The sequence below is a fragment of the Microplitis demolitor genome, chromosome 9, assembly GCF_026212275.2.
Source record: "Microplitis demolitor isolate Queensland-Clemson2020A chromosome 9, iyMicDemo2.1a, whole genome shotgun sequence".
In the NCBI taxonomy this organism is placed as follows: Eukaryota; Metazoa; Arthropoda; class Insecta; order Hymenoptera; family Braconidae; genus Microplitis; species Microplitis demolitor.
Genome location: NC_068553.1, coordinates 7,760,504 through 7,786,406, shown reverse-complemented (window position 1 = coordinate 7,786,406; position 25,903 = coordinate 7,760,504). Strand labels below are relative to the sequence as shown.

General features: G+C 31.0%; 1 protein-coding gene across 5 annotated transcripts in view; it reads left to right on the top strand.

Moving 5' to 3' along the window:
• LOC103577309 (two pore calcium channel protein 1) overlaps window positions 1–25,903 on the top strand; it is a 119,197-nt gene that overhangs the window by 17,494 nt on the left and 75,800 nt on the right. For all 5 annotated transcript variants that reach the window (XR_008404241.1, XM_053741896.1, XM_053741894.1 and 2 more), the window contains exons 3-11: window positions 15,657–15,821; window positions 16,054–16,179; window positions 16,250–16,557; window positions 21,460–21,740; window positions 21,817–22,035; window positions 22,334–22,453; window positions 22,548–22,887; window positions 23,018–23,319; window positions 23,398–23,504. Coding sequence is in view for 4 of the 5 variants with exons in the window: in XM_053741896.1 (XP_053597871.1) it covers window positions 15,657–15,821; window positions 16,054–16,179; window positions 16,250–16,557; window positions 21,460–21,740; window positions 21,817–22,035; window positions 22,334–22,453; window positions 22,548–22,887; window positions 23,018–23,319; window positions 23,398–23,504 (1,968 nt within the window). In the remaining variant the exon portion in view is untranslated. The remainder of the gene's footprint in view (window positions 1–15,656; window positions 15,822–16,053; window positions 16,180–16,249; window positions 16,558–21,459; window positions 21,741–21,816; window positions 22,036–22,333; window positions 22,454–22,547; window positions 22,888–23,017; window positions 23,320–23,397; window positions 23,505–25,903) is intronic.

Sequence of the window (25,903 nt, the reverse complement as noted above, 5' to 3'; positions counted from 1 at the left end):
AAATATTTTCGAATTGATTAAGTCCTCGATACTGAAAATTTCGCGTATTTTGAAGCCAAATTGCACATTTATTGGCGAGGTCGAGAAAAAGTAAAAGAAGAATTTAACAGAAAAAAATTTCGTAAAATTTTTACCTTTTGTTTTTTTCGACGCTTACAATAAACCGGCGACGTTTTTTTTCTTGCCCTCGATAATTTGATTTTCCAATTTGTTCAATTAAGTAACTCCGTGGTATTGAAAATTTCGCGTATTTCAAAGATAAGTCGCATATTTATTTGTGAGGACTAGAAAAAGTAAAAAAACAAAAATTTAACAGAAAAAAAAGTTCGTATAATTTTCAGCCAACGTTTTTTTCGACGTTCACAATAAAACGACGTTTTTTTTTCGCTCTTGGTACACTTTGATTTTGCAATTTTCGCAAGATAATAATGTCCGTAGTGCCGAAAATTCCCGGTATTTCGAAACTAGATTGCATATTTATTGGCATGGATTAGAAAAAGTGATAAAACAAAAATTTAACAGAAAATACTTCGTATGATTTTTACTTGTCATATTTTTACTCTATATAGAAAATGACGTTTCTTTTCTTGCCCTCAATAATTTGATGTTCCAAGTTTTTCGAATAAATGACGTCCTTGGTGCCGAAAATTCCGGGTATTTTAAAGCTAGAGAGCATATTTATTGGTGAGAATAAGAAAAAGTACAAAAAATAAAAATTTAACAGATGAAAAACTACATGGAAAAAAAATTCGACGAACAATTCCAATATTACTATCGTAATCCTGGACTATACTTTTATTATCTGTAACTTTCAAATATATGATACGAAAATTTACAGTTTCTAAAAGATTTTTCACTATTCACTATCGTAATTTCATTAAGAGTTTGTTGTATAAAATTCAATAAGAAATATTACAATCTTACTATCGTAAATAGTAAAAGAATAAAAAATAAGATTTAATTATAATATTTATTCCTTTATTCTTCCTCTTAATTTACAGTGCTGCCTCTATGTTTTTACAATACAAGCCACAAAAATTACGATAGTTAGATTGTAAATTTTCTGAAATGGTATAGTATATGCCATCTGAAGCGTTTACGTATGAAAGACAAATGTTGTCACAATACCATGATGTGATGCTTGTGTGAGAGTATATATGTATATACAAATGATAACATCTATTTCGTTCGTATTATGTGTGGTTCAACTACATATATTTATAAATCAGTGCATCTTTACCTCCACTGTAGTGCAGAAATAGAGGTTATTTTTCATGACATTCTTCGGACAATGATAAATAAAAAATTAAAAAAAAAACTGCTTTCTTCATGACAAACTTACATAAATTAAGGAATATAATAATTTGGTGGTGTAAGTATATTTATTATTATTCATTTCTTATTAAACTAAATATTCTGTGGGTATTTCGTTCGTTTTAAAATTATTTATCTGGACATGAAGTTTATTTTTATAAACAAGTAGTATCATTGTCATAGAATGAATGATTCTAAAAGAATGAATTTTTTTTTTTTTAATAAATTCAATTCTCCTAATTTTGTTACAGAATATTATTTATCTGTCGACAATGAATAATTTTGTCTGACTTGGCGATGAGGTAAACATTTCAATAACCTCAAATTATGGACATTTAATGTTTCTTTCTAAAGTTAGCCGACGTTTAATAATTTTTGGATTTGTTTAAAAATGATAAATTATGAAAAAAAAAAAAAATTTTCGAAAAAATTGCACCTATGGTTTTTTTAATTTCCTACATGTACATATTTTGGATATAAAGGAATGAGTTATTTTTATTCACAAAGAAACAAGTATAATACTTTTTGAATCTGATGTGATATTATAACTTTTAAGTTAAATTAATGAATAATTAATAAATTTTATATACCAAAAAAGTATATTTCAAAAAATATTAAATAAATGTTTTATTATTATTACTTCAACATGTTTTATTTTTATTTCGACATTGTATTTACCTTCTCAATTTAATTATTAAAAAAAAAAAATACAAAATGATAAATTTTCTTTTTTTTTATTGTAAGTTCTACTTTTTTAAGAAAATAAATTTTACTCCGTTGACTTCTAATTATACTTTTATATTTAAAGAAATTCTACATTACCGACTCATTCATTTTACGATAGTTGCATTGTAATTTTTATTAACACAACTTGTATAGTTTACTCTGTAGTATCTGATTTTTTCTATATTGTAGTAGTATTAATTATAAAACAAAATTTACGATAGTCTATTGTAAAAATTATGATTTAAATTTTATAGTCCACCGTTACGATACCATATAATGAAAATTACGATAGTTAAATCGTAAAAAATCCGGGAATTTTTTTTCCGTGTAGTATAATTTCTAGCTGGCGTTCTTTCCGACGCTTACAATAAAACGACGACGTTTTTTCTCTCGCTCTCCACCAACAGCTCAGCACATCCAAAATTAAATTTATATTTCTTTTCTTGATTGAAATTTTGAAGTCCATGCGCCATCTCTGATTTTATGGTCGTACCCTTATGTCTCGGTAATGTTGCTATTGGCTTTGTCAGCGGTCATGGGATCCTTTATATTACACGCTCAGTATAACTCACATGCGACTCATTTTCATTTAATGGTTTTATAACAAGGCTATGCTATTACTCTGGTCGTCCTTTTATCAAAGGGCGCCACTGGAAGTGATAACGGCCTCCCAGAGCCGGATCTTGGATCGTCAGGGCCGGTGTAATTTATTTAATTGTAAGAGAAGGATGAGGAAGGATAATTTATAAATAATTTAAATATTACTTCGACAATTATAACCTTTTATTTATTTAATTAACCTTTTAACCTTTATGACCTTTATAAACCTTATGACTTTATACCTTGTATAAACCTTATAAACCTTTATAAACTTTAGAAACTTTTTATGCTTTTTATAAACCTTTTATACCTTTTATAACCTTATAACCTTTATCACTTATAAACCTTATATTTATTAACTCGCAATATTTTATTTATTAAAATTAACCAATTACCTTTGGCCTTTTCCACACACTCATACACACAATTATTTTTAAAAATCGCTTAACCTTCGCGATACTTAATTACTACAATTTTCTATTAAAATCCTGATTTATTTCACTCATAACAAAATTAAAAATTCTATCGCTTGGTTCCACAATCAAAACTCAAGCTATCAATTGAATAATTACCTGATAATTAATTTCACGGCGTCTGATATGGCGTCTGTTCAGATGTTATGCTCTTGTACGTCTCGACGGTCCAATCGTTCCGATGGTTAATGTCGTTTCACGTTCCGGTCCCAGTTTATAATTACTCGCTCCCCACTCAACTTGGGGCATCTTCGGGCTCCTACTTTATTCTAATTGGGGGAAACTGACGCTCGAGCATTTGAAATTTCCACATCCGGACGACTAGTCGCAACCTACCCGGAATACCCTGGGTGGTAATGGCACATGACCGACAGTGCGCATAATAGATTTTATTTTGACTTACTTGTACGCGGTAAATTCAAATTTACCCCGTTACAGTTTTTATTTTTTTATTTACCGTAATCCCATTTATACATGAATTTTATACCTTTTCTTACACTGAAAACAATTCCTATATTCAGTACATCTACATTCTTCATTATTTTTAGCTTAGTTATCTATATTTTATATCATCGTCGTTTTTTATTAAAACGTCAACGTTTTCGTGAACGACGCGACCGACTTTGTGGTGTTGCTCACATTCACCAGGGGGGGAGGGGGGTTACCTCCTGCTAAATAGGCAAGCAATTATCCAAAATTACAACAACTCAATTATGTGGAAGCGATCAAGAATCATGAATTCGAGGATACAGACTCCAGCATCAAGATTTTGGGCATGTATTGGTCCTCACACTCAGATCAGTTCTGTTTTACATACTCACCACCATGCTCCGCTCAAAAATTTACCAAAAGGATCATCTTATCAGAGATTGCTCAAATGTTCGATCCTCTCGAGTTTCTAGTACCACTCATCATTCGAGCCAAGATATTCATGCAGGAGCTTTGGCTCAAAAATCTTAGCTAGGACTCCATTGGCAGCCAATCACCGGCATAAATGGAGAAACTTCAAGAATGAACTCAAACTCATCTCAGAAATAAAAATTCCAAGATGGATCCACTCATCCACGTGTTCAACCACCGAGATACATGGATTCTTATGAAGTCAGAGTTACGCTGCTTTGCTCAAAAACCAAGGTAGCTTCGTTAAAACAATTAACCATTCCAAGGTTGGAACTCACGGCAGCTCACATCTTGGTGAAACTCATAAAACACTGCCAGAGCACTCTCAATCTCACTCAATCGCCAACATACTTGTGGTCGGACTCAACAATCACACTCACGTGGATCAAATCTCATCCATCTCGCTGGAAGGAGTTTGTCCAGAATAGGGTGTCACAAATTCAAGATCTAGATCCAGATGGCCACTGGAATTTTATTCCGGACACACAAAACCCAGCGGACTGCGCAACACGAGGATTGACGCCTACTCAACTCCGTGATCATCACTTGTGGTGGACTGGCCCACCATGGTCGCTCAAGATTTCAACGTCCTGGCCTAAATGTCCATCAATCGATAATACAGGAGCTTAAGCAGAAGAACGGCCTGGACTGGCCTTATCTCATCGAATTCATTAATGAGTTCAAGGTGGCCTATTATGGAACGGCCAATACCACTGCTACGCATGTTACGAGCTACTGCAATTTGTTTTAGACTCCGTAACATGATCGAGAAATCACCGAACTCATCATTCAAGACTCCAATTACTTCTGACGAAGTATCTCATGCACTCAACTTCTATATCAAAGAAGCTCAACGTATTCATTTTGCAAACAAGATCAATATGTACTCCAAGCACGCACCATGGCCAAATGGTCATCCATTTGCTCGATTGGTTGCATTCGTTGACACCAACAGCATTAATTGAGTAGTTGGACGATTGGAAATCAAGACCAAAGTAAGCATCCTGTTATTCTACCACGGAATGCGTCACTCACAAAACTCATCATCTCTGATGCTCATGAGCGTACCGTGGTGGTACTTAACTTACTCTTGCATTCATACGACAAAAGTACTGGATCATTGGTGGCAGACAACTAGTACGCTCATTTATACTCAAAAGTATAAAATGTGCATGACATCGTGCTGACAGAGCTTAACAATTCATGGGTCAGCTATCAGTATCAAGTCACTCCATCATCTGCACTCACACACACTGGAGTTGACTATGCTGGTCTAATATCACTCAAAAATTGGAGACGCAGACGTGCAAAAACATACAAAGGCTGGATTTATGTTTTTGTCTGTTTTTCTACGTCAGCAGTACATCTAGAGGTAGTCAGCGACTACAGCTCTAGTGGGTTCATAGCAGCATTCCGCAGATTTATTAGCCAAAGAGGCGTCTGCACAGCACTCTACAGCGATTGTAGAACAACGTTCAAAAGCACTAAGAATGATCTCGACCGGTTATTTACTCAAGGAACTCGAGAGTCAAGAGAAATACTGGATCACATCACTGTGAACAGTATTACCTGGCATTTTAATCCACCAGCAGCCTCACATATGGGTGGAAAGTGAGAAGCCGCTGTAAAATCACTCAAACACCATCTCACTCGGACCGTAGGATAATCTTCATTCACGTTCGAAGAATTTATGACTCTTCTTACACAGATTAAAACTATCCTGAACTCAAGATCTTTAGCGTCAATCACAGAAGATCCTGATGACATTGGCGCACTCACTCCTGGTCACTTTCTAATTAAATGAGCACTCAACATGAGTCCTGAACCTGCACTCATTGATACAAACAGTTCTCGATTGTCAAGATGGCAATTTTTACAACAACGTGTTCATCAGTTCTGGAATCATTGGTTTACAAGCTATCTTCGGAGACAGCTGGCAATCACCAAGCGGCAACGCCCAACTTATCAAATTCAAGTTGGGTCACTTGTACTGCTCACCGACAAAAGGTTTTCACCAACCTGGTGGCCTCTCCCTCGTGTCATCGCACTCCACCCTGGAAAAGATGGATTGACCAAGGTTGCTACACTCAAAGCAGTGTACTCGACACTCACTCATCCAATCATGAAGCTTGCACTCTTACTAGTAGAACCAGAACCTCAATAAGATGATAAAGAATAACTCACCTGGTTCATTGGCATGCTCAACGAAAGATCATGTAATCAAGAACTCATTAATCATCAACTCTGTTGCTGATGGCGGGCAGAATGTTACGTAATTACAATTACATTTGAATTAAAATGTAGTTGTACTTTCGGCAGTTAGAGGCAGCACCTCCTGGGGTCTAGTGGCTTCAATATTTAAACTTAAGCATGCGCAGTGTGACGAATGTGTATTGCCTTTTTCCTGCCTCGTGTCGAGAAGACCGACGTCATTATCTTTCGCAACGTAAATCTCAAATGTTAACACGTGTTATCATTAGTCTTATAATTTTGTGCTCATCTCGAGGAAATAAAGAAAAACAATTATTTAAATAAATCAAGAACTCACCGAGCTATATAATTATATACTTATTTATATAGCTCAAATAACTGAACTCAAGAAATTAATTAATTAAGAACTCAAGAAATTAAAGTGATCAACGACCACGTTTTTGAAGAGGTTACTCCAACGGAAACCATTACAGGTGCTTAATTATTAATTAATAAATTGTTTCAAGTAATCACATAATTGAATAATAGACATTTTTATAATTATGCACATCTTTATGATGATCAATTACTTATTTACAATTTTATTCTTGCTCGGTAGTCTCTGTTATCATACTGCCACGTGTTCACAAAAGAACTCACATCAGTGTAATTTATTCTAAACTCATGGCAATTAATTAAAATAAGTGATCAATTTCCTCGAGGACTCAATGTACTCAAATATTTACGCGTTTGGTGCTCTTAAAAATAATCACTAAGTCTTCACCTAGACTCAATATAATTATTTCAATTAATTATTCGAGCTCAATTAAATAATTTGTATTCAATTTATAACGTATTCATAAGCTCAAACATTCATCAGTATTAATCAATAAAATCAACGATTTAATTATGTAACCCAGTGATATTATGTGCTGTGACAAATAAAAATATTGTTATATTTTTAAAAATGCGTATTTTTCCACTATCCCAACCAACAACCAGTCCTGACATGTATTAATAAATTCATTATTACAACATACTGGTAATAATAACAATAATTTCAAAAATCAATCAGCTTAATTTTAACTTTTTATAAAATAAAATTAGTGTTTGGATACTGCTGTTAAATTTCATCTAGATCCTTGCAGGAATTAATTTAGCTACTTACTAAATTTCAGAATATTTAGCAGCTCTTCAAGAATAAACCAAAACTTGAAACGATGCCCCTACATAGTGGATTAAAGATTCTTAAAGATCCAAAAAAATGTAGTCACAATGAAAGTAATTATTAATTATTTGTGGGATTTGTACGAAAATAAAATATTAAATATTCCTTGATTTTTGGAATATACGGAACATATTATAAGTGCTTTTAACAATAATGATTTATGGACCAGCATCGCAGATGTTATCATTTTATATCGGCAAGTGTATAATACAAATAAATATGAACAATTTTATCAATACAAGTCTTTCTATTTATTTTTCATTACATATTGGATTTCAATTTAAATCTACAATTAATCCTTAGGTCTTATTTCGTTAATAAAGTGAATCCCGAAAAAAATAGACAGGGGAAAATACTGTTGATTTAAAATATTCTATTCTTTAATATAAATACAATAGTAGCTATTAAATTATTGAAAAATTACCTAATAATTAATTTATATACTTTATATACTAATTTATATATATAATATTTTTATTTATTATATTACAATCAATAATACAACAATTTAGTAATCCCTGGTGGTCCTGAATCACGTTGTGTTACGGTGAATCACAGTGAATCGACGTGAGATCTCACCGCGATGTCGTAGATCACGGTGATTCCGCGAAAATCACTCTTATTGTATAAAACAAAAGGCAATAAATTATGAAACCTCGATGGGGCAGCAGAATTTTACAAAAATTCACCGTAAATCACGGTAAATTTCCATAGTTCGATTATAGAACATCACCGTGAATAGACGTGAATCACCGTGATTCTACCCCGAATCACCGTGATATCACGCACACATTCACGGTAATTTACGGTGATTCACCGTAATTTCACGGCAATTCACGGTGATTCTCCGTGAATCACATGAGCATGCGTGTTCATGCATGAGAAAGCATAATCATGCCTGATCACGCATACTCATGGCTGGCCAATATTCAGGCATGGTCATGCATGAAATTGACGCATGATCATGCGTGATCAGGTCTGATGATTTTTTCCCGAGACCCTTAATCTTTTCAATGTTATCATTATGAAATCTACTTGATTGACGGCTAATTAATATACTTTCGCGAACAATTAAGTAGTTTACAAGATATTCATCAAAATTGATGTTAATATAGTCATTCGGACTCCTAAAAGAGGGGGAGGGGGTAAAGGTTAAAGCGTGAAAAAAACGCTTCTTTTACGAATTGTTTTAAGGTGTATGGATTGAGCAAATTTATTGAAACATTTTGAACATTATTAACTGTTGATTCAACAACATAAAGTAATTTTTTCATCCGAAAATATACACAAACGAGCCGGTGACGGAGCTTTTCCAAGAACGTCTTTCGAAATAGACGATTTGCGGTGACCACTGTATCTTAGCTGGAAATTATGCGAAATAAAAAAACCATTGAAATTTAGTCAAAGCATTATTAAATCTTCCCCCCAACGTTCTCTGATTTATTTTCATTTTTTGTGGTAATTTAGAGTAAAAACTGCTATTTTTTACGAAAATTCGCGCCATATTGTAGATGGAAAATCCCCTTGATGTAAAAAAAATTCTAAAACTTAACGTCAGGAGGAGGTATTTTATACGTAAAAAGTGCGTATCAAGTTTGAAATGAATCAGTAGTGTAGTTTTTTAATAGCAGTGCTCACGAACTTTGAAAAAGTAGTTTCGAGAAAAATGCGTTTCAAATTTTAGAAGAAAAAAGTAAAATAAAAACTTTTTTTTCAACTCAGTTGAAGAGGGGGTGAAAAATTTTCCTGAGGCAAGAAGGCCCCCCTGAAAATTTGATTAAAAAAATTTTTTTTTCTTAACTCAGGGGAGGGTAACGCAAGAGTTGCTCTGATTGACTTGAAATTTTAGGACAATATTCTTGAAATGTTTAACTATAAAAAAACCAAAAAAAAATAATTCTACTTTTCAAAAATGCTAACCCCCCCCCCCCTAAAGAACTCAACACAAGTTGCCTAAATGAATCGAAGAAAATATGCCATAATAACTTATTAATAGGATAACTTACAAAAGTTTTAGAATAGTTCGATTAATTTGTGTTCTAATCATAATTTTGTGCTATTTTTCCAATAAGTTTATGTAGTTATGACGGTATTTTTGACAACCTGATAAGTTAAAAATAATTCTTTATTCGTTTTTCAAAAAATTTCAAGCCACGCATTTTAATCCCCAAACAAAACATTTCCGAAAAATATCCTTAGGCAAAATATTCGTGCTACAAAATATTCTAACAATAAATATCTCAGAACAAAAATTCCCAGCGGTTTTAATAAGTTTTGGAAACGTCTCTCGGTAAAATAATTAAAAATAAGTCAACATATTTACTTGTAATCGTTATTTGCCTTTTTTCACACATTTTCTGCGTGAGTAATTACAAAAATCAACACATTTACTTGCATTTGTCATGTACCCTTTTTCCATACATTTTGATTATGTGTCACTACGAAAATAGGTTAATGCATACGAGCTTACAATCAGGTACTGTGATGAAATATGTTCATAATTCAACAGAACAGAGCAGAATAATATTAAGTACGTTCTCAGTATAAATTTAATAAGTTTATAAAATATTTATTTATAAAACATTAGGAAGTAATTTGAAAAAAATTCATACTGCGTCGGTAGCTTCTATTTTGTCCGGGTCTATTTTTACCGGGTCTAGTTTTTCCAGGGCTATGTTTTCCGATGACCGAAGAAGTATATACAACTAATAGATAAAGACAATTTTGTTGATTTATTTTAATTTTAAATAAGTTTTTCAGTATTTATATCTCATAAAATACAATTTCATTTTTTAAAATTTTTAGTTCAATCTTGAATTCCTACATTACTTACTGATTATTTTACTGAGCAGATAATAAATTTCTCTTTATTACCTTCTGTTCTGTTTTTCTTTCATTTTCGGGGGTATGTCCAATCGCGAACTGTCATGTCTATCTGTGACGAAGAGGATTCAATTCGTTTTCCGTAAGTGACAAGGAGGATTCAATTACTTTTCAATAGATGGCGATGCGGATTCAAATCGTTGTCCATAAATGACCGAGAGGATAAAATTTTGTCCAAAAATGTCTAGGAGGATTCAATTTGTTTCCGTACTTGGCGAGGAGGATTCAATTCTTTTTTCATAGATGGTGATGCGGATTTTGTCTTTTTGGTTTCCTGATTTAAAAAACGATTCGAAACGATTACATTTTTCAAGTTATTAAAATTGCTGTAACTCGGAAACTATAGACTTTAGCGGCTTGACTCATAGGACTTTTTTATTTTAAGGGAATAAAATTTTCTATGAAATTCCCATTAACATTTTTAGTATACTTTCATTGGTTCACATTCTGTAAGCCAATAAAGATCAATTTCATAGGAAAAATGACTTTCGCAACGGACACGAATGAAACAGCTGGAATTACAGCTAAGTAACTAAGGGCACTTTTAAAGAACACTAAATGCACTATAATTTGCGACCAAAACCGCGTCGATATTATAAAACGCAGCTGAGTATTAGAAAGTTAGAAAAAAAGTAATTTAATTTACGTGTATTTTAAATGGGAAATCTTTAAAATCAAATAGAAAGTACTTAGGATTGGAATTAAGAGCTCAAACTTGGCAGGAATTTTAGTTTCAGTGTAAAAAACAATATTTTGCTTGATGAGCAACGAAAAAAATACTTTCGCCGGAAACGAAGCACCCTAATATATATATAAATATGCGGCATTCCACGCCAAATCGGACGGTTTGAAAAGATTTTGATTTCGATTTTCGTCATTTTTTGATATTTTTTAGTACTTATCAAAAAACTCATCCTCCTAAATTAGATTTTTTTGATCATTGATTCAAAAGATATGAAATTAAAAAAAAACCGCTCTTTTCATGGTTTTTTGCTTATAACTTTTTGAAAAATGGTTTAAATAAAAAAATTCGGAGAATAAAAAAGTTTCATTTTTCTATGTACTTTTAGGAAAAAAAGTACAAATAATTATTTGAAAAAATTTTTCCGCGTTATATTCGAGTTTTAAAACTTTAAAGTCATTTTCTGAAAACCAAGCATATTTTGATTTTCCTGAAAAATTGTGACAACAAACTACTATCTGTTCCACAACTTTTCAGATGGTTCCGGTCGTGGGACCTCCGTGGCTACTATTTTTTTTTTATTTTTGAAAATTAAAAAAATTTTTTTTTTCCTATTATAAATCATTAATTGCTATTTTTGTCATTATATACTATTTTTTACATCGTCTTGAAGTACTTTCGTAGAATTCTTCGCAATCAAAGGATTTTCCAAATAGCTCGTTAAATTTCATTACTTTTTTTTTTTTTACTAAATTTTGTTCGCTAAAAAATACGTTCTTAAAAGTAAACAAATTTAGCAGACTAATTGGAAAATCCTTTGGTTGCGTAATGTCCTCAGAAAATACTACCAAACGGTGTAAAAAATAATATGTAAGGACAAAAATAGCAATGAATGATTTATAATAGGAAAAAAACTTTTTTTTAATTTTCAAAAATCAAAAAAAAAAAAATAGTAGTCACGGAGGTCCCACGACCGGAACCATCTGAAAAGTTGTGGAATAGGTAGTAGTTTGTTGTCACAAATTTTCAGGAAAATCAAAATATGCATGAAAAAATGTAAAATTTTCAATAAATTTCAGATAAAGTCAAAGAAAACAAAAAAAATCAAAACTTGATTTTAGTAGTCAAAAATTTTTTTTTTAACATTTTTTCAAACTTCAAACATCAAAATTTGTTCCTTTAATTGTTTAGCAAAACTTTGCTCGATCACCCCCAAAAAACGGCTCGGTAGATCGATATGAAAATTTACAGGGTTATTAGGGGTACATTAAGCTAATAAAGTCTTTGGCAACATTAGTCTTTTCATCGATATTTACAGAGTACCGGTTGATTTAATAAAAAACCAAAAAACGTCATTTTTTTATACTTACTTCTAATGGATGTTAAAATGAAAAGAAATTTTTTTTTTTTTTAGAAAACGATGAGAAGGTTTTCTAGGGAATTTATTCAAGTTTCTAACGCCACCCTCAAATCTACTGTGCGATTATTGGTATCCTAAATATCGATGATTAAAACCAAAAGGATCATTTTTTGTTTGAAGGCTGATATTTCTGCGAAAAATCGTCCCACGAAGTTAAAAAAAAAGCCAAACCGAAGCTGAATAAATTTGCTAAATGACCTATGCATTGGTTTAGTTGGAAAAACTTTTCCACGGTCCGTGAGCTCTTCGGAAAAAAAAAAATTTAGAAATTTTTTGTCTCGCGGTATTTTTCATGTTTGCGCAATAACCGGAGCTCTTAAAAACTTTTGATAAAAATGCGCCAAAACTAGAGATTTCGAGCTATAAAATGCTTTTTTTTTAAATCTCGATACGATTATTTTTCACAAAGTTACAGCCTTCCAAAAATCACTAAAAAATTTATGATACTTTTCTGTTTCTTTAAATTTTTGCGTTAGTGTATATGTATTAGGGTGCATCAAAAAAGAACTTAAATTTTTTTTTGCTCTTACCCCCTGAAACGTTAGTAGTTGCCGAAAAAGAAGTTCTCCTAAAAGATGGGCTCTTTAGCTCAACTCTAAGAGGTCGCTATTTTAATTTTAATTTCCCATATGATTAACATGGAAAAATTTACTTTCTCATTAAAAGTGTAATTACTCGTGAACTGCTCAATATTTTTTTAAAATTTGTACATAGATCTTCAAAGCCTATTCCTCAAGCTTTCCAAAACCCTATAATAAGTCATAATTTTCATAATTGAAACGCCAATTGAAGCTATCTGAAAAGTATCGATTTTGTATTTCAAAATGAAATTGTTTATTTTCATTTTTAGTTTTGTTAGTTTCAATTGGCGATAATTTTGACTTGTCATAGGGCTTTGGAAAGCTTGAAAAAGCAACTTTAAAGATCTATGTATAAATTAAAAAAAATTGAGCAGCTTACGAGTAATTACACTTTTAATGAAAAAATAAATTTTTCCATGTTAATCATATGGGAAATTAAAATGAAAATAGCGACCTCTTAGAGTTGAGCTAGAGAGCCCATCTTTTGGGAGGATTTTTTCCTCGGCAACCACTAACGTTTCAGGGGGTAAGAGCAAAAAAAAATTAAAGTTCTTTTTTTGAATATCCTTAATATATATATACACACACACACGCGCGCACGCACACGCACACACACACACACACACACACACACACACACATAAGCCTATGGCAGCTCCAGTAGGATGCTGCAGTGAACGGTAGGTGGACATATCGTCTCATACCCCGGATCGACGTCTGGCTGAACCGAAATCAAGGTAAGGTCAACTACTATCTAACGCAGATGTTGTCGGGACACGGCTGCTTCCAAGCGTATTTTCATCACTTCAAACACGATGATCCTCTGGAGTGCCCGTCCTGTCAAGGAGAGAGGAAGACGCAGATCATGTGTTCTTCGTACGTTCCCGTTTTAACTCCAAGCGTGATGACCTGGAGGTCGTCCTTTGACAAAAGATCGAACCAGAGATCATAGTTGACGCGATGCTTTCATCAAGGACAGCTTGGGACGTGACCAGTACTTCCGCAATGAAGGTTCTATAAGACCTCTGTTCCTCAGAGAGAAAACGTGCCAAAAACAATATCAACAGCGACTAAAAAAACAGAAGCACTGACTTCAATTATCAGAATGGAGAGCGAAAGCTAGATGCTCTCCGCGCGAAGTAATGCCTAACGGCGGTTTCCGCGGGGATTCAGTGGCCGGAGGCAGAGGAATCGGGTTTAGTCGGTATGGTACACCACCTACCACCACACATTAACATCACAAATACACAGTATACAGAGTCCGACATATTCAAGCCCGAACAGCAGGCCTGTCGAAGACGACAACAGTCTTCCCAAACCCTCTTAAAAAAAAAAAAAAACAAGAAAAAATCACACACACGCACACATATACATACATACTGACACTCGGACATAATTCTTAAAATAGTCAGAATGGCTTTCTAGGACCTCAAAACGTTAACATCTAATGAAAACTCGGTTTTCGTAAATTGGGGTGAAAACAATAACTTCCCTTTTTTTCGAAAATTTTCAATTTTCGTAAACGGTTGGCCCTACAGGCCAGCCCCAAAGCTTTGTGTATTGAGTTTTGTGGCTACAATTGTGACTACAATTCTGAAAAGATCTAAATTAAACTTGACATATATTTATCAGTTTGATAGCTTGATTAAGTTCGAAAATGAGCCAGATCGGTCGTTCAGTTTAGACGTAGTAGACGTTGAAAATTTTTCAATTTCACGAAAAACTTATCTTTGGCTGATTTATTTATAAATGACTTGAAAACCATAATTCATAGTGCATTATTATGCAAAATATTTTAAAGCATTTTTCATTAGCTTCAATTTTTGTTACTTACCTTGCATTCGAATATTTCTTTATATATTTCGATGGCTTTGAAATTCATAAAAATGTTCAAAAAGATTTGTTTTTGAATTATTTTTTTTTTCGGAAAGCTTGAAATTAAGAAATAAACAATGAGAAATCTACTTTTATTTCAGTTTCCGAATGTTTTTTTTTTTTTTTTCATTAATTTTTTTTTTAATTCAAATTGAATAAAAATAATATGCTGCTGCGCAAAATTAATATTCATACTTTCTATTATGTCTAGAAAAGAAAAAAAAGTTGAAATATTTTGTAGCTTAAGTTGCTGAATAAAACGGTGAAAATGATGATTTTATAGAAAATACAAAATATAAAATTTGAAATTTCTTGTACTACTTATCCAATATTCATTAATTATCCGATTTAATTTAGGTATTACATCAAACATTATACAACGACATTGTTCTAAGAATAAAAATTTAAAGAACGAGGGATAAAATGAGTCATTTAATAATAAATCGTTAACTATGTACTTTCAATGACTTTAATCGTAAATTTTTTTTTTCGATTTTACACGATAACTTGATATTTAGACGGTCAATGTATTGCATTACAAATCATAATGTGTGGTGATACGATCAAATAGTCAATGAATATTGGATAAATAATACAAGAAATCTTAAAATTTTTTTTCTATGAAAATTGTCATCTTTATGTATTTATTCGGTAATTTAAACTACAAAATAGTTGAACTTCTTCGTAGTTGGCTTTTTATGATTTTACTAAAAAGTATGATCAAAAAACGCAATAATAGATTCAGTGGTTTACTTAAATTACTCTATTGATTACATTGTTTTAGGAAGGACGAAACAATGAAAAGTTTGATTCACATCCTCGACATCCAGAAGATTTACCAGCATATCTTTTAGTTCATAACGATTGGTATTATGGTCTTGATCTTTCGACTTCTTTACTATTATTAGCACTCGCATTTGTTGAAGAGCCAGCTGTATCACTTTTTCAAGTAAATTTATATCTGTGACACAATTGATAAGAGTAAAAAGAGGGAGAGCAACCGACTTTTCAAGTTTTTTGACTTGAAGATTGCAAAGTAACTTAAAAATCTTGGAATGGGCTTTTTTTAACTTATCATTAAGTTTCAAAGCGGAAAATTTCAAAAAAATTTTTTTTTCTCAAGATTCATTTTGCTCTCACCTCTTCCATTAGAGTGAAAGTAATAACTAAATTGATTTTAGTTGCCAGTTTGGATGCACGGTTCTATAGAACTATTAGCATTGTTAACAATTGGTGTGGAATTAGCGCTGAAATTAAGATGGATTGGTTGGGGTACTATCTTAAAACATAAACGAACAACGCTAAAGGTTGTAAACTTTTTGTTATATTCTCTTTTACCTCTTAAAATAAGACTAACAAATCATTTTTTTTTTGCAGTGTATAACACTAGCGATTATGTTTCTTGAAGCAGTGATTGTAGTTATTCGTCAATCATCTCATTTTCGTGTGACTCGAGCACTTAGACCAATTTTTTTAGTTGATACCAAATATTGTGGCGGAGTTCGAAGATTTATTAGACAAATTTTGCAAACTCTACCGCCAATTTTAGATATGCTTGGCCTTTTATTATTTTTTATTATTATTTATATGGTATTGGGTTATTTTATGTTTTCTGAAACAAATCGTTATTTTACAACCTTGCAAGACAGCTTCGTTAGTCTCTTTGTTCTATTGACAACAGCCAAGTAAGTAAATAATTTTTTTCTTTGTGTAAAATTTGAAATCCGAGGAGTCACTAATATACTTTTTTTTTTTATTCACTAATCAATATATATATATATATATACATATATATATATGTATATATTAGGGTGTCCGTTATTTACCAAATTAGATTTTTTTACGTGGCCATGATAATAATCATTTATTTGTGATCCAAAAATAATAAAAAAAAAACTGTCTGTCGGTTGACCCTGTGGGCCAGTCCCAAAACTTCCCGCCTATTTCGAGCTCCTTGAGCTCGAAAAATTATTGTGGATACATTTTCGAGCTCTTTGAGCTCGAAAATACTTTTTTGTGCCTTTGTTTTCAAAAAATAACGTTTTTTACCATTTTTTCTACAACGATATCTCTCGAACGAATAAACCGATTGAGACGTTTAAGGTGGCAATCGACGCGTTTTATTGATTTTTACAACTGATCAGATTTTGAAATTGATTCATCTAGTCGTTTTTGAGAAATTTCCAAAATACTAAAAAAAAATTTTTTTTTTAATTCTTTCGTTAACGGTTCCTCTTGAACGAATGAACCAATTTTGATTGTTGAGGCGGCATTCGACGGGGCTTACAAAGTTTTAGAGCTTTTTGGAATCAATCCATTGGGCGAATTAAAAGTTATTCAAAAAAAAAACATTTTTGAAAAAATTTTATTTTTTAAATATCTCCAAACGTACCCTACCGTTCAAACTCAAATTTTTAGTGTTTATAGTAAATAACAAGCCGCGTCGAATGACACCTCGAAAATCAAAATTGGTTAATCCGTTCAAAAGTTACAGAATATTTACATACGTACGTACGCACGTACATACATACACTCGGACATCATCTTGAATTAAGTCAGAATAGCTTCCTAGAACCTCAAAACGTCGACATCTCTTGGAATTTCGATTTTCACAAATCGGACTGAAACCAATAACTTCCCGAATTTTTGAAAATTTGCAATTTTCTTGGCGGGAAGTTAGAAAAATAAAAAAGTTTACTCTAACGCCGTTTAACCCTGCCTAAGTAATGATACATTCTCATTTTAGTACAGTGAGAAAAATTTTATTACTTGCTTAAAAATAAGTGCACAGTCATGGCTAAAATATATTTTTGTAGGAAATTTCCTGCTCTTCAAAAAAGGTATCTTATGTTTTTTTTCGTGAATCCAACTGTTTAAAAGATATTGAAGGTCAAAGTTTAATTTGTTTGAAAAAATTGGCGTTTTTGTTTGAAATTTGATCACTCTCCAGCACCCAGGCATAAAATTGAGCGCTATAAATTTTCTTGTAGGAAATTTATGGCTCTTTAAAAAAGGTTTATTACACTTTTTTTGTAAATCCAACCATTTAAGTGATATCGAAGTTCAAAGTGTATGGATTTGAAAAATAATGTTGTTCGATTAAAATTCTATAACTCTTCAGCAAATGGATATTTACTCAAGGTTTCAACAATTATTTGTCGGAAATTTACTGCTCTACAAAAAAGGTTTTTTTGATTTTTTTTGAAAACTTAACCGTTTAAGAAATATTCAAACTCGAAATAAAAGAAATTTTTTTTATCATCAAAGCAAAATTTCGAGTTGCTTTGTGAAACTTTACTCTCAACTAAAAGCTTAAATATCTCTTAAACGATTGAGTTTATTGAAAAAATCAAAGAAACCTTTTTTGTAGAGCGGTATATTTCCGACAAATAATTGTTAAAAGCTTGAATTTTAATCGAAAAACATTATTTTTCCAATCCATACACTTTGAGCTTCCATATCACTTATATGGTTGGATTTACAAAAAAAGTGTAAGGAAGCTTTTTTGAAGAGCGATAAATTTCCTACGAGAAAATTTATAGCGCTCAGTTTTATGTCTGCGTGTTGGAGAGTTATCAAATTTCAAATAAAGATGCCAATTTTCTTAAACAAATCAAACTTTGACCTTTAATATCTCTTAAACAGTTGAATTCACGAATAAAACATAACATACTTTTTTGGAAGAGCGGGAAATTTCCTACAAAAATTTAATTAGTTATTACTGTGCACTTATTTTTAAGCAAGTAATAAAATTTTTCTTATTGTACTAAAATGAGAATGCATCATTACTTAGGCAGGGTTAAACGGCGTTAGAATAAACTTTTTTATTTTTTTTTTATTATTTTTGGATCACAAATAAATGATTTTTATCATAGCCCAGTAAACAAATCTAATTTGGTAAATAACAGACACCCTAATATTTATAAAAGGAAAGTGTATGTTGGTATGTCCAGCCTTTTCTCCATAACTACTCACTGCCACCCACTCATGGTTGCAGTGGTAGGTGTAGCCCTTGATCTGCACTTGCAAGTAAGGGAGTTTGGTTACGGTGGGTGGAAGTGGGTGAATGTGGGTGGTAGAAATGTTTGATGGGATACTTCTATCCTTTTCTTAGACATTGTATGGCTAACATAAGCTCGAGATTGTCCTGAATGGCATTGAGTGCCTTTGTCGAGTGACAATGTTAAAAACTTTTCTACAATATTCGAGATTGTTCTAGAATGTTCTAGATTGTTCTCAAAATTTCAAGAATGATCTTCAAAGTTCTACAATATATCCAAATACTTGAAATTATTAAAAATAATTCTTATTGATTTAGAATGTTCCAGATTATTCTAAAAATTTTGAGATTGATCTGAAAATCGAAAAAAATTTGAGATGTATTTGAATTTTTTGAATTATTCAAAAACTATTCTAAGCAGTCTAGAATGTTCTGGATTGTTCTAAAAATGTCAAGACACAATTAAAATGTTTGAAATTGCTCTCAGTCGATTTAAATCAATTAAAAATGATTCGTCCTGAATGTTCTGGATTATTTGCTAAATTTCTAGAATGACCTGGAAAATCCTAAAATATTTTAAAATTTTTTAAATCATTCAAAAATATATTAACCAGTCTAGAATTTTCTGGATTGTCCGGAAAATATCGAGAATCACTTGGAAAGCTCCAAATTATACTTAGTTGTTTAAATGTCATAAAGATGATTCTAATTTGTCCAGAATGTTCTAGATTGATCTGTAAATTTCTAGGATGATCTGGAAATTTCTGAAATTTATTTAAACTTTTTAAATCATTCAAAAATTATTCCAATCAGTATATAATGTTTGGAATTCTTCTAAGAATTTCGAGACACATTCGGAATGCTCCAAATTGAACTTACACTGAGAAAAATATTTCTTCTGACAACTAAATTTTAGTCATGACAACAAAATGATTTGATTGCCCATTACCAATCATATATTTGTTTGTTTTAACTAAAGATTTTATAATCCACCAACAAAACAAATTATTAGAAACTGCAAAATATTTAGTAAAGATAACTACGTGTTAAATAGGTAGCATAAAGTAGTCATAATGAAATATATTAGTCAGCCTTAGAGAATGAGTTATTAATAGTAGTTAAATATTATTTTAAAATGACAGAATATTTATTTAGCAACCAAATAATTGCATATTTAGAAAAATAATTTATTTCCTTATTACGTACTTTTTGTTGGTACTATGACAAAAATTGTTCAGGGAAACATTAATATTAAACATAATGTCATAGTGTAATACAGGATACCCCCCTATATTACTATCAAAACAGCCGCGGAAACACGTCCCATAAATGCTTCAAGTTGCGAATATAATAATTCTGAAATAAGTTTCTTATCAGGGACACTACAAATGGTGGGCGCGATCTAGTGGCGAGCACCGAACTACTCCCGCTACTGCTGCCTAGCACCATAACTTTTTAAATCAATAATCATTAGGTTTAACTATATATTTTTTAACTTCGAACAAATATATAAATTTAATCTAAATGAATATATTTTTTTGTGTCTAAATAATATTTATTAGAGTTAATATAATGATATTTTGCTTTAATATTTGGATTTGTTGGCACTACAAAATAATTTAGTTGTTTATCAAATAAATATTTTCTTAACTTTACCAAATGATATTATTATCGTAGCAAATGAAGTATTAGCATCAACCAAATAGAGTCTGTTTAATCATTTATTAAAAATGACATAATAGATTATGTTGACGTAATAAAATTTAGCTGTCCCAATTAAATATTAGTTTAATAGAATTTAACAAAACCAATTTAATTGTCCGAAGAGAAATTTTTTCTCAGTGTAGTTGATTTAAATCAATAAAAAATGATTCTAATTTATTTAGAATGTCTTGGATTGTTTTGGAAATTCGATAACATTCTGTAAAATTCTGATATCTATGTTAATGTTTTAAATTAGTTTAAAAATTTTTTATCAGTCTAGATCACTCTGGATTGTTTTAAAAATTTTGAAACATTGTGAAAAATTCCGCATTATATTCAAAAGTTAATCACACGAATATGATCCGAACAACCCAATCGGAAAATATTCTAGAGAGATAAGATAAAAAAGATAAAAAAATAAATTTTAAGTGATATTCGACATTCAAATATTTTAGAACTTATCAAATCGTTTTCGAAACTTTTAGAACACTCCAGAAAATTACATATATTAATAAGTACACTACCAAAAAAAACCCAGCGAAGCGGGTATTCGCATCTAGTAGCTTCTAAAAGAGAACTCTAGTGAATTCGATTATACCGATAAAATATTTTTTTAGTAGTATTTGAGTGTCAAAAATTAAAAAATATACTCATAGCATGAGATGATCTGGGTATAATTCTTAAAATCTACCAGAATCTTATTCGTTTTCTATTATACCGAAAATGTAATCAAAATCAATTTAAATTGTCGCTATAAACGAATTTGCTAGGGAACATATTTTTTTTTAACTGATAATACCATAACAATTCATATCATTTACCGTTGTATAAAGTCTCAAATCGCACATCTGAAAGCTCAGCAATAAAACACATTTTTTTGTAGTTTTCCTGATGTGATGATGCCTTCATTCTCTAAAAGCAAGTGGTATGCGATATATTTTGTATCTTATTTATCTATGATGCTCTATGTTATGATGAATCTCATGTTAGCAGTTGTGAATGAAACATTTACATCTGCCGAACGTGATAAATTTAAAAAATTATTTTTACATAAACGACAAGCATGTCAACATGCATTCAAACTTCTTGTTTCAAAACAAAATCCTGATCAAATGAAATTCAAACAATTTGAGGGATTAATGCGTTATTATGCCCCGAAAAAAAGTATGTTATTAAAATATTCAATTTTGAAATTAACTGTACGAATAAATATTTTTAAAATATACGTTATTTAATTTAGGTATGTTAGATATTATTTTAATGTTTCGTCATATGAATGCTTCTAATAGTGGTGCTTTAAGTTGTGAAGAATTCCTTATGGTTTATGATGTAACAACGCTAGAATGGGAACCACAATACTCAGGGATTCCTTGGTATCATACAGCTTGGAAACCTTTGCAAATGCTGTGTTATGGAGCACATATTGCTATCAGATGGCCTTATTTTGAAACTTTTGTCTGTGAGTATTTAATAATATCGCCGAGTATTATTTATACTAATAAAGAAAGTTCTGAACTTAGAATGAACGCTACTTGAATCAATTAGATGTGTCGTTTTATCGAGGCAAATAAAGCTCAAATTTAGTAATCATAGTCATAAAAAAAGTAAATGAAAAATAAAGTATTTTCTTCGATAAAATAATAACTTACTACTTGATTCAATATAAATTTCAATTCTGTGAAGTAGGAATGCAAGTACATTTCTTGGTGATAGTGATTCAAAAATTTTTTTTTTTCTGGACAACTTTTTTTTAATAGATACTACCATAATATTAAATGGAGTAGCCATGGTTTTTAGACTCTTGGAATCGTCAACTGATCAAGTAGTATCAGCTCATAAATTTGCTGCTGATTGGGACACACTCGCTTTTGGGGGTTGTAAGTAATAGTATAAAAAAGCAAACAATTTTAAATAAACTATACTGTTATTATGTTGATTAATTTATTTTGTACATTATTCAAATTTTTATAGTTTTTGTTACCGAAGCTTTAACAAAAGTTCTTGGGTTAGGAATTCGGCAATATCTTAGTTCTGGATGGAATCTCTTTGATTTAGGAGCATCGGTAATGTCATTAGTTGCGGCTTGTGGCTTATCATTATTTCCAAATGCAACATTTTTTGTAATATTTCGACCGTTAAGACTTTTGCGATTATTTAAAATAAAAAAACGTTATCGCGATGTTTTTGGTACATTGGTAATACTTTCGCCATTAATGTGTTCCACTGCTATTGTAATGCTTATTCTATACTATTTTTTTGCGATTATTGGTATGGAAATGTTTGCTGGTTATGATATGCGAAATTGTTGCATGTAAGTATAAATTTCTAATATATAAATTGGAATATATATATATATATATATATATATATATATATATATATATGTATATATATATTTTTTTTTAAATTTAATTCATGGTTAATTGTAACTTTGTTGATAGAAATACAACAGTGGAAGACTTTTACAAATATTCAGTAAATGGAAGTACAACGCTAGGATATTATTATTTGAATACATTTGATAATTTAATGGCAAGTGGAATGACTTTGTTCGAATTAACCGTTGTCAATAATTGGTTTATATTAATGAATGCTTATGCAGTGATAGTAGGATTTTATACTCGATTTTATTTCATGACTTTTTATTTAGTTACAATGATAGTATTAACAATTGTCGTTTCAAGTTTTTTGGAAGCATTTAGATTTCGAATACAATATAAAAGGTCAACCTCGAAACGTGACGGTTAGTCTTATACTTATTTAATTCTTTTGAAAATATAAAAATGTACTGGGGTTATACATTCTGTTTATATTTTTAAAGAGGAGAAAATGTTACATGAAGAAGTTGAGTTGAAATGGGATGAATTACAATCAATAATTCAAGACTTTCAAATCTTGGAAAAATTAAGATCTTTACTCACCATAAGTGTGAGTATTAAATAAAACTCTTATTTCATACTGAACTCATTAAAAATAGGTAATATAGTTATAATGTTAAATAAATAGTAATATCATAAATATGGGGCATTCCACGCTAAATCGTTAAATAAACTACCGATATTTCTGGATTTAGTTGAAAATAAGAATCGTGTATAAACGATCGAGGCAGCACCATTGTCAATGTGTGCGATATCTCTTGTCTTATTGGGAAACATTTTTAATGCAATTCGTATGTAACTTAATTAATTAGAGATAACAATTTAGGTTATAATAAACAGTATGTCAAATTTATATAAATGGTTTCTAACTAGCCCTAGCGAATTCGATCATACCGAAATTTTGGGTATATTTTAAGTGTTTTGGACATAGTATACTTTTGATAACGTTTAGGTACGTTTTACGAATAATGCCCTAATCATACCGAAATAATATCGAAATTAACGTAAATGTTAGGTATGTTTGTGAACTTTTCAGACCCAAACTATACTGAAATCAATCATTATTTGTGAAATATAGTATAGATGGCGTTTATAAATGAAATGTCATTTTACTGTTCAGCTTGAATACTGTTGTACAGCTTGGAGCATTAATGCCTGGTCACATTATTTCTCACTCGTAGTCAATCTATTGAAATGTATGGTAAGCGCTTGAAAAATAATGTTGGTTACACTGGAGCGCAAGTAAAACGTGAACTTGGCATATTTGTGATGTTGTTAATTTAGGATGGCTAATAGTGGAAGAATTTGACAGTTTTAAGTAAACAAATAAATATAAACAGTGGAAGAAGTTATCTTTAATTTGAATTAATTCAAGTCAATAAAATTGCCGGATTTTATTTCATTAACTTGTCAAACTTTTTTATAGGTAATTCATTTAATTAATGTTTAAGTTTTAAAATAAATTATAATTTTATAAATTATCAATTTATTTAGGATTTATTTCAACATATTCCTTCACAATGTCTAACATGGCCAGATTCACTTAAGCATTAATCAATGTGACCATTTAATGAATCACATGCTCCATATTATCCTGGATTTATTTCTCATTAAATGCTCACATTGATAGACGATTAAGTGAATCTGATCATGTTAGACATTGTGAAGGAAGATGTTGAAACAATTCCTAAATAAATTAATAATTTATAAAATTATAATTTATTTTAAAACTTAAATATTAATTAAATGAATTACCTATAAAAAAGTTTGAAAAGTTAATAAAATAAAATCCGGCAATTTTATTGACTTGAATTACTTCAAATTAAAGATAACTTCTTCCACTGTTTATATTTATTTGTTTACTTAAAACTGTGAAAAATTTTTGATTGGTGATTTTTTATGGAATTTTAAGTTGAATACCAATCATAATTCATTCTCTATTTAATATAAAATAATATAGTTCGCCGTGAATGCGTCTTAAACACGTAGGTCGCATAGCATGATGTTGTGTATACTGAAATATTTTGTATGTATACGTTCTAAATACTGAACCTTCATGAGAATTAAAAACATTAAATAGTTCCACGGATATGATTCCAGGAACTAGTTCCTTTTCGCTCCGGAAACGTTCCAGGTTCAATCCGGAATGTTCCTGGAGCTACCCACCTCTAGCTCCAAGCAGTGCAGCCAGATCGCGGACGAAAAGTTCCCCTTCCCAAGCACTGTTTAAGCTGTGAGTGATGCTAAAATGGTGCGAAGGAAGGGGAAATTTTCGTCTGCGATCTGGCTGCACTGCCTCCAAGCTGTACCAACTATGCATATACAGTATTATGTATTCCTCTAAAGACAGCTCATACACTGACATTTTTGAGAGTGGAACGATTTAATAACATTTAATAAAAACTTTATATTCTAAATTGTTTTACTGGCGCTGTTAGTGTAAGTTATAAATAATTGTGTCAACTAATAAAAAATAATGGAAGTGAATAGGCTCTACAAAGAACAAGATTTTTGAAGCATACGAAGAAACATAACCCTCAACATAATATCTATCAATGGGTCACAGATTTTATTAAAAACGATCGATTTGCTCGAAAAAAACTGAACGAGAAGTCCGTAATATTTCCCAACAGGCAGCGAAGAGCGAGATTTATTTAAAAATAATTGGAAATTATTTTTATGTTTTTTATTAATAAAATCAAAAACCTTTTCATTTTTATTGTTCTAAAAAAAATTTAATAAAATACCCTGTTTAGAAAATCTTATAGAATCCAATAGTTTCTTATAAATTCCCATAGACATTTTATAAGAATGAATAAGTTCTATGAGAAGTGCTATAGTTAAGTATAGGGCCTTATACCTTGGCTATAAGAATCTATCGGATTTTTTAAGCAGGGTAACGAATTTATAATTTATTCAAAGTTTCAAAATTTGAATAAACATGTATTT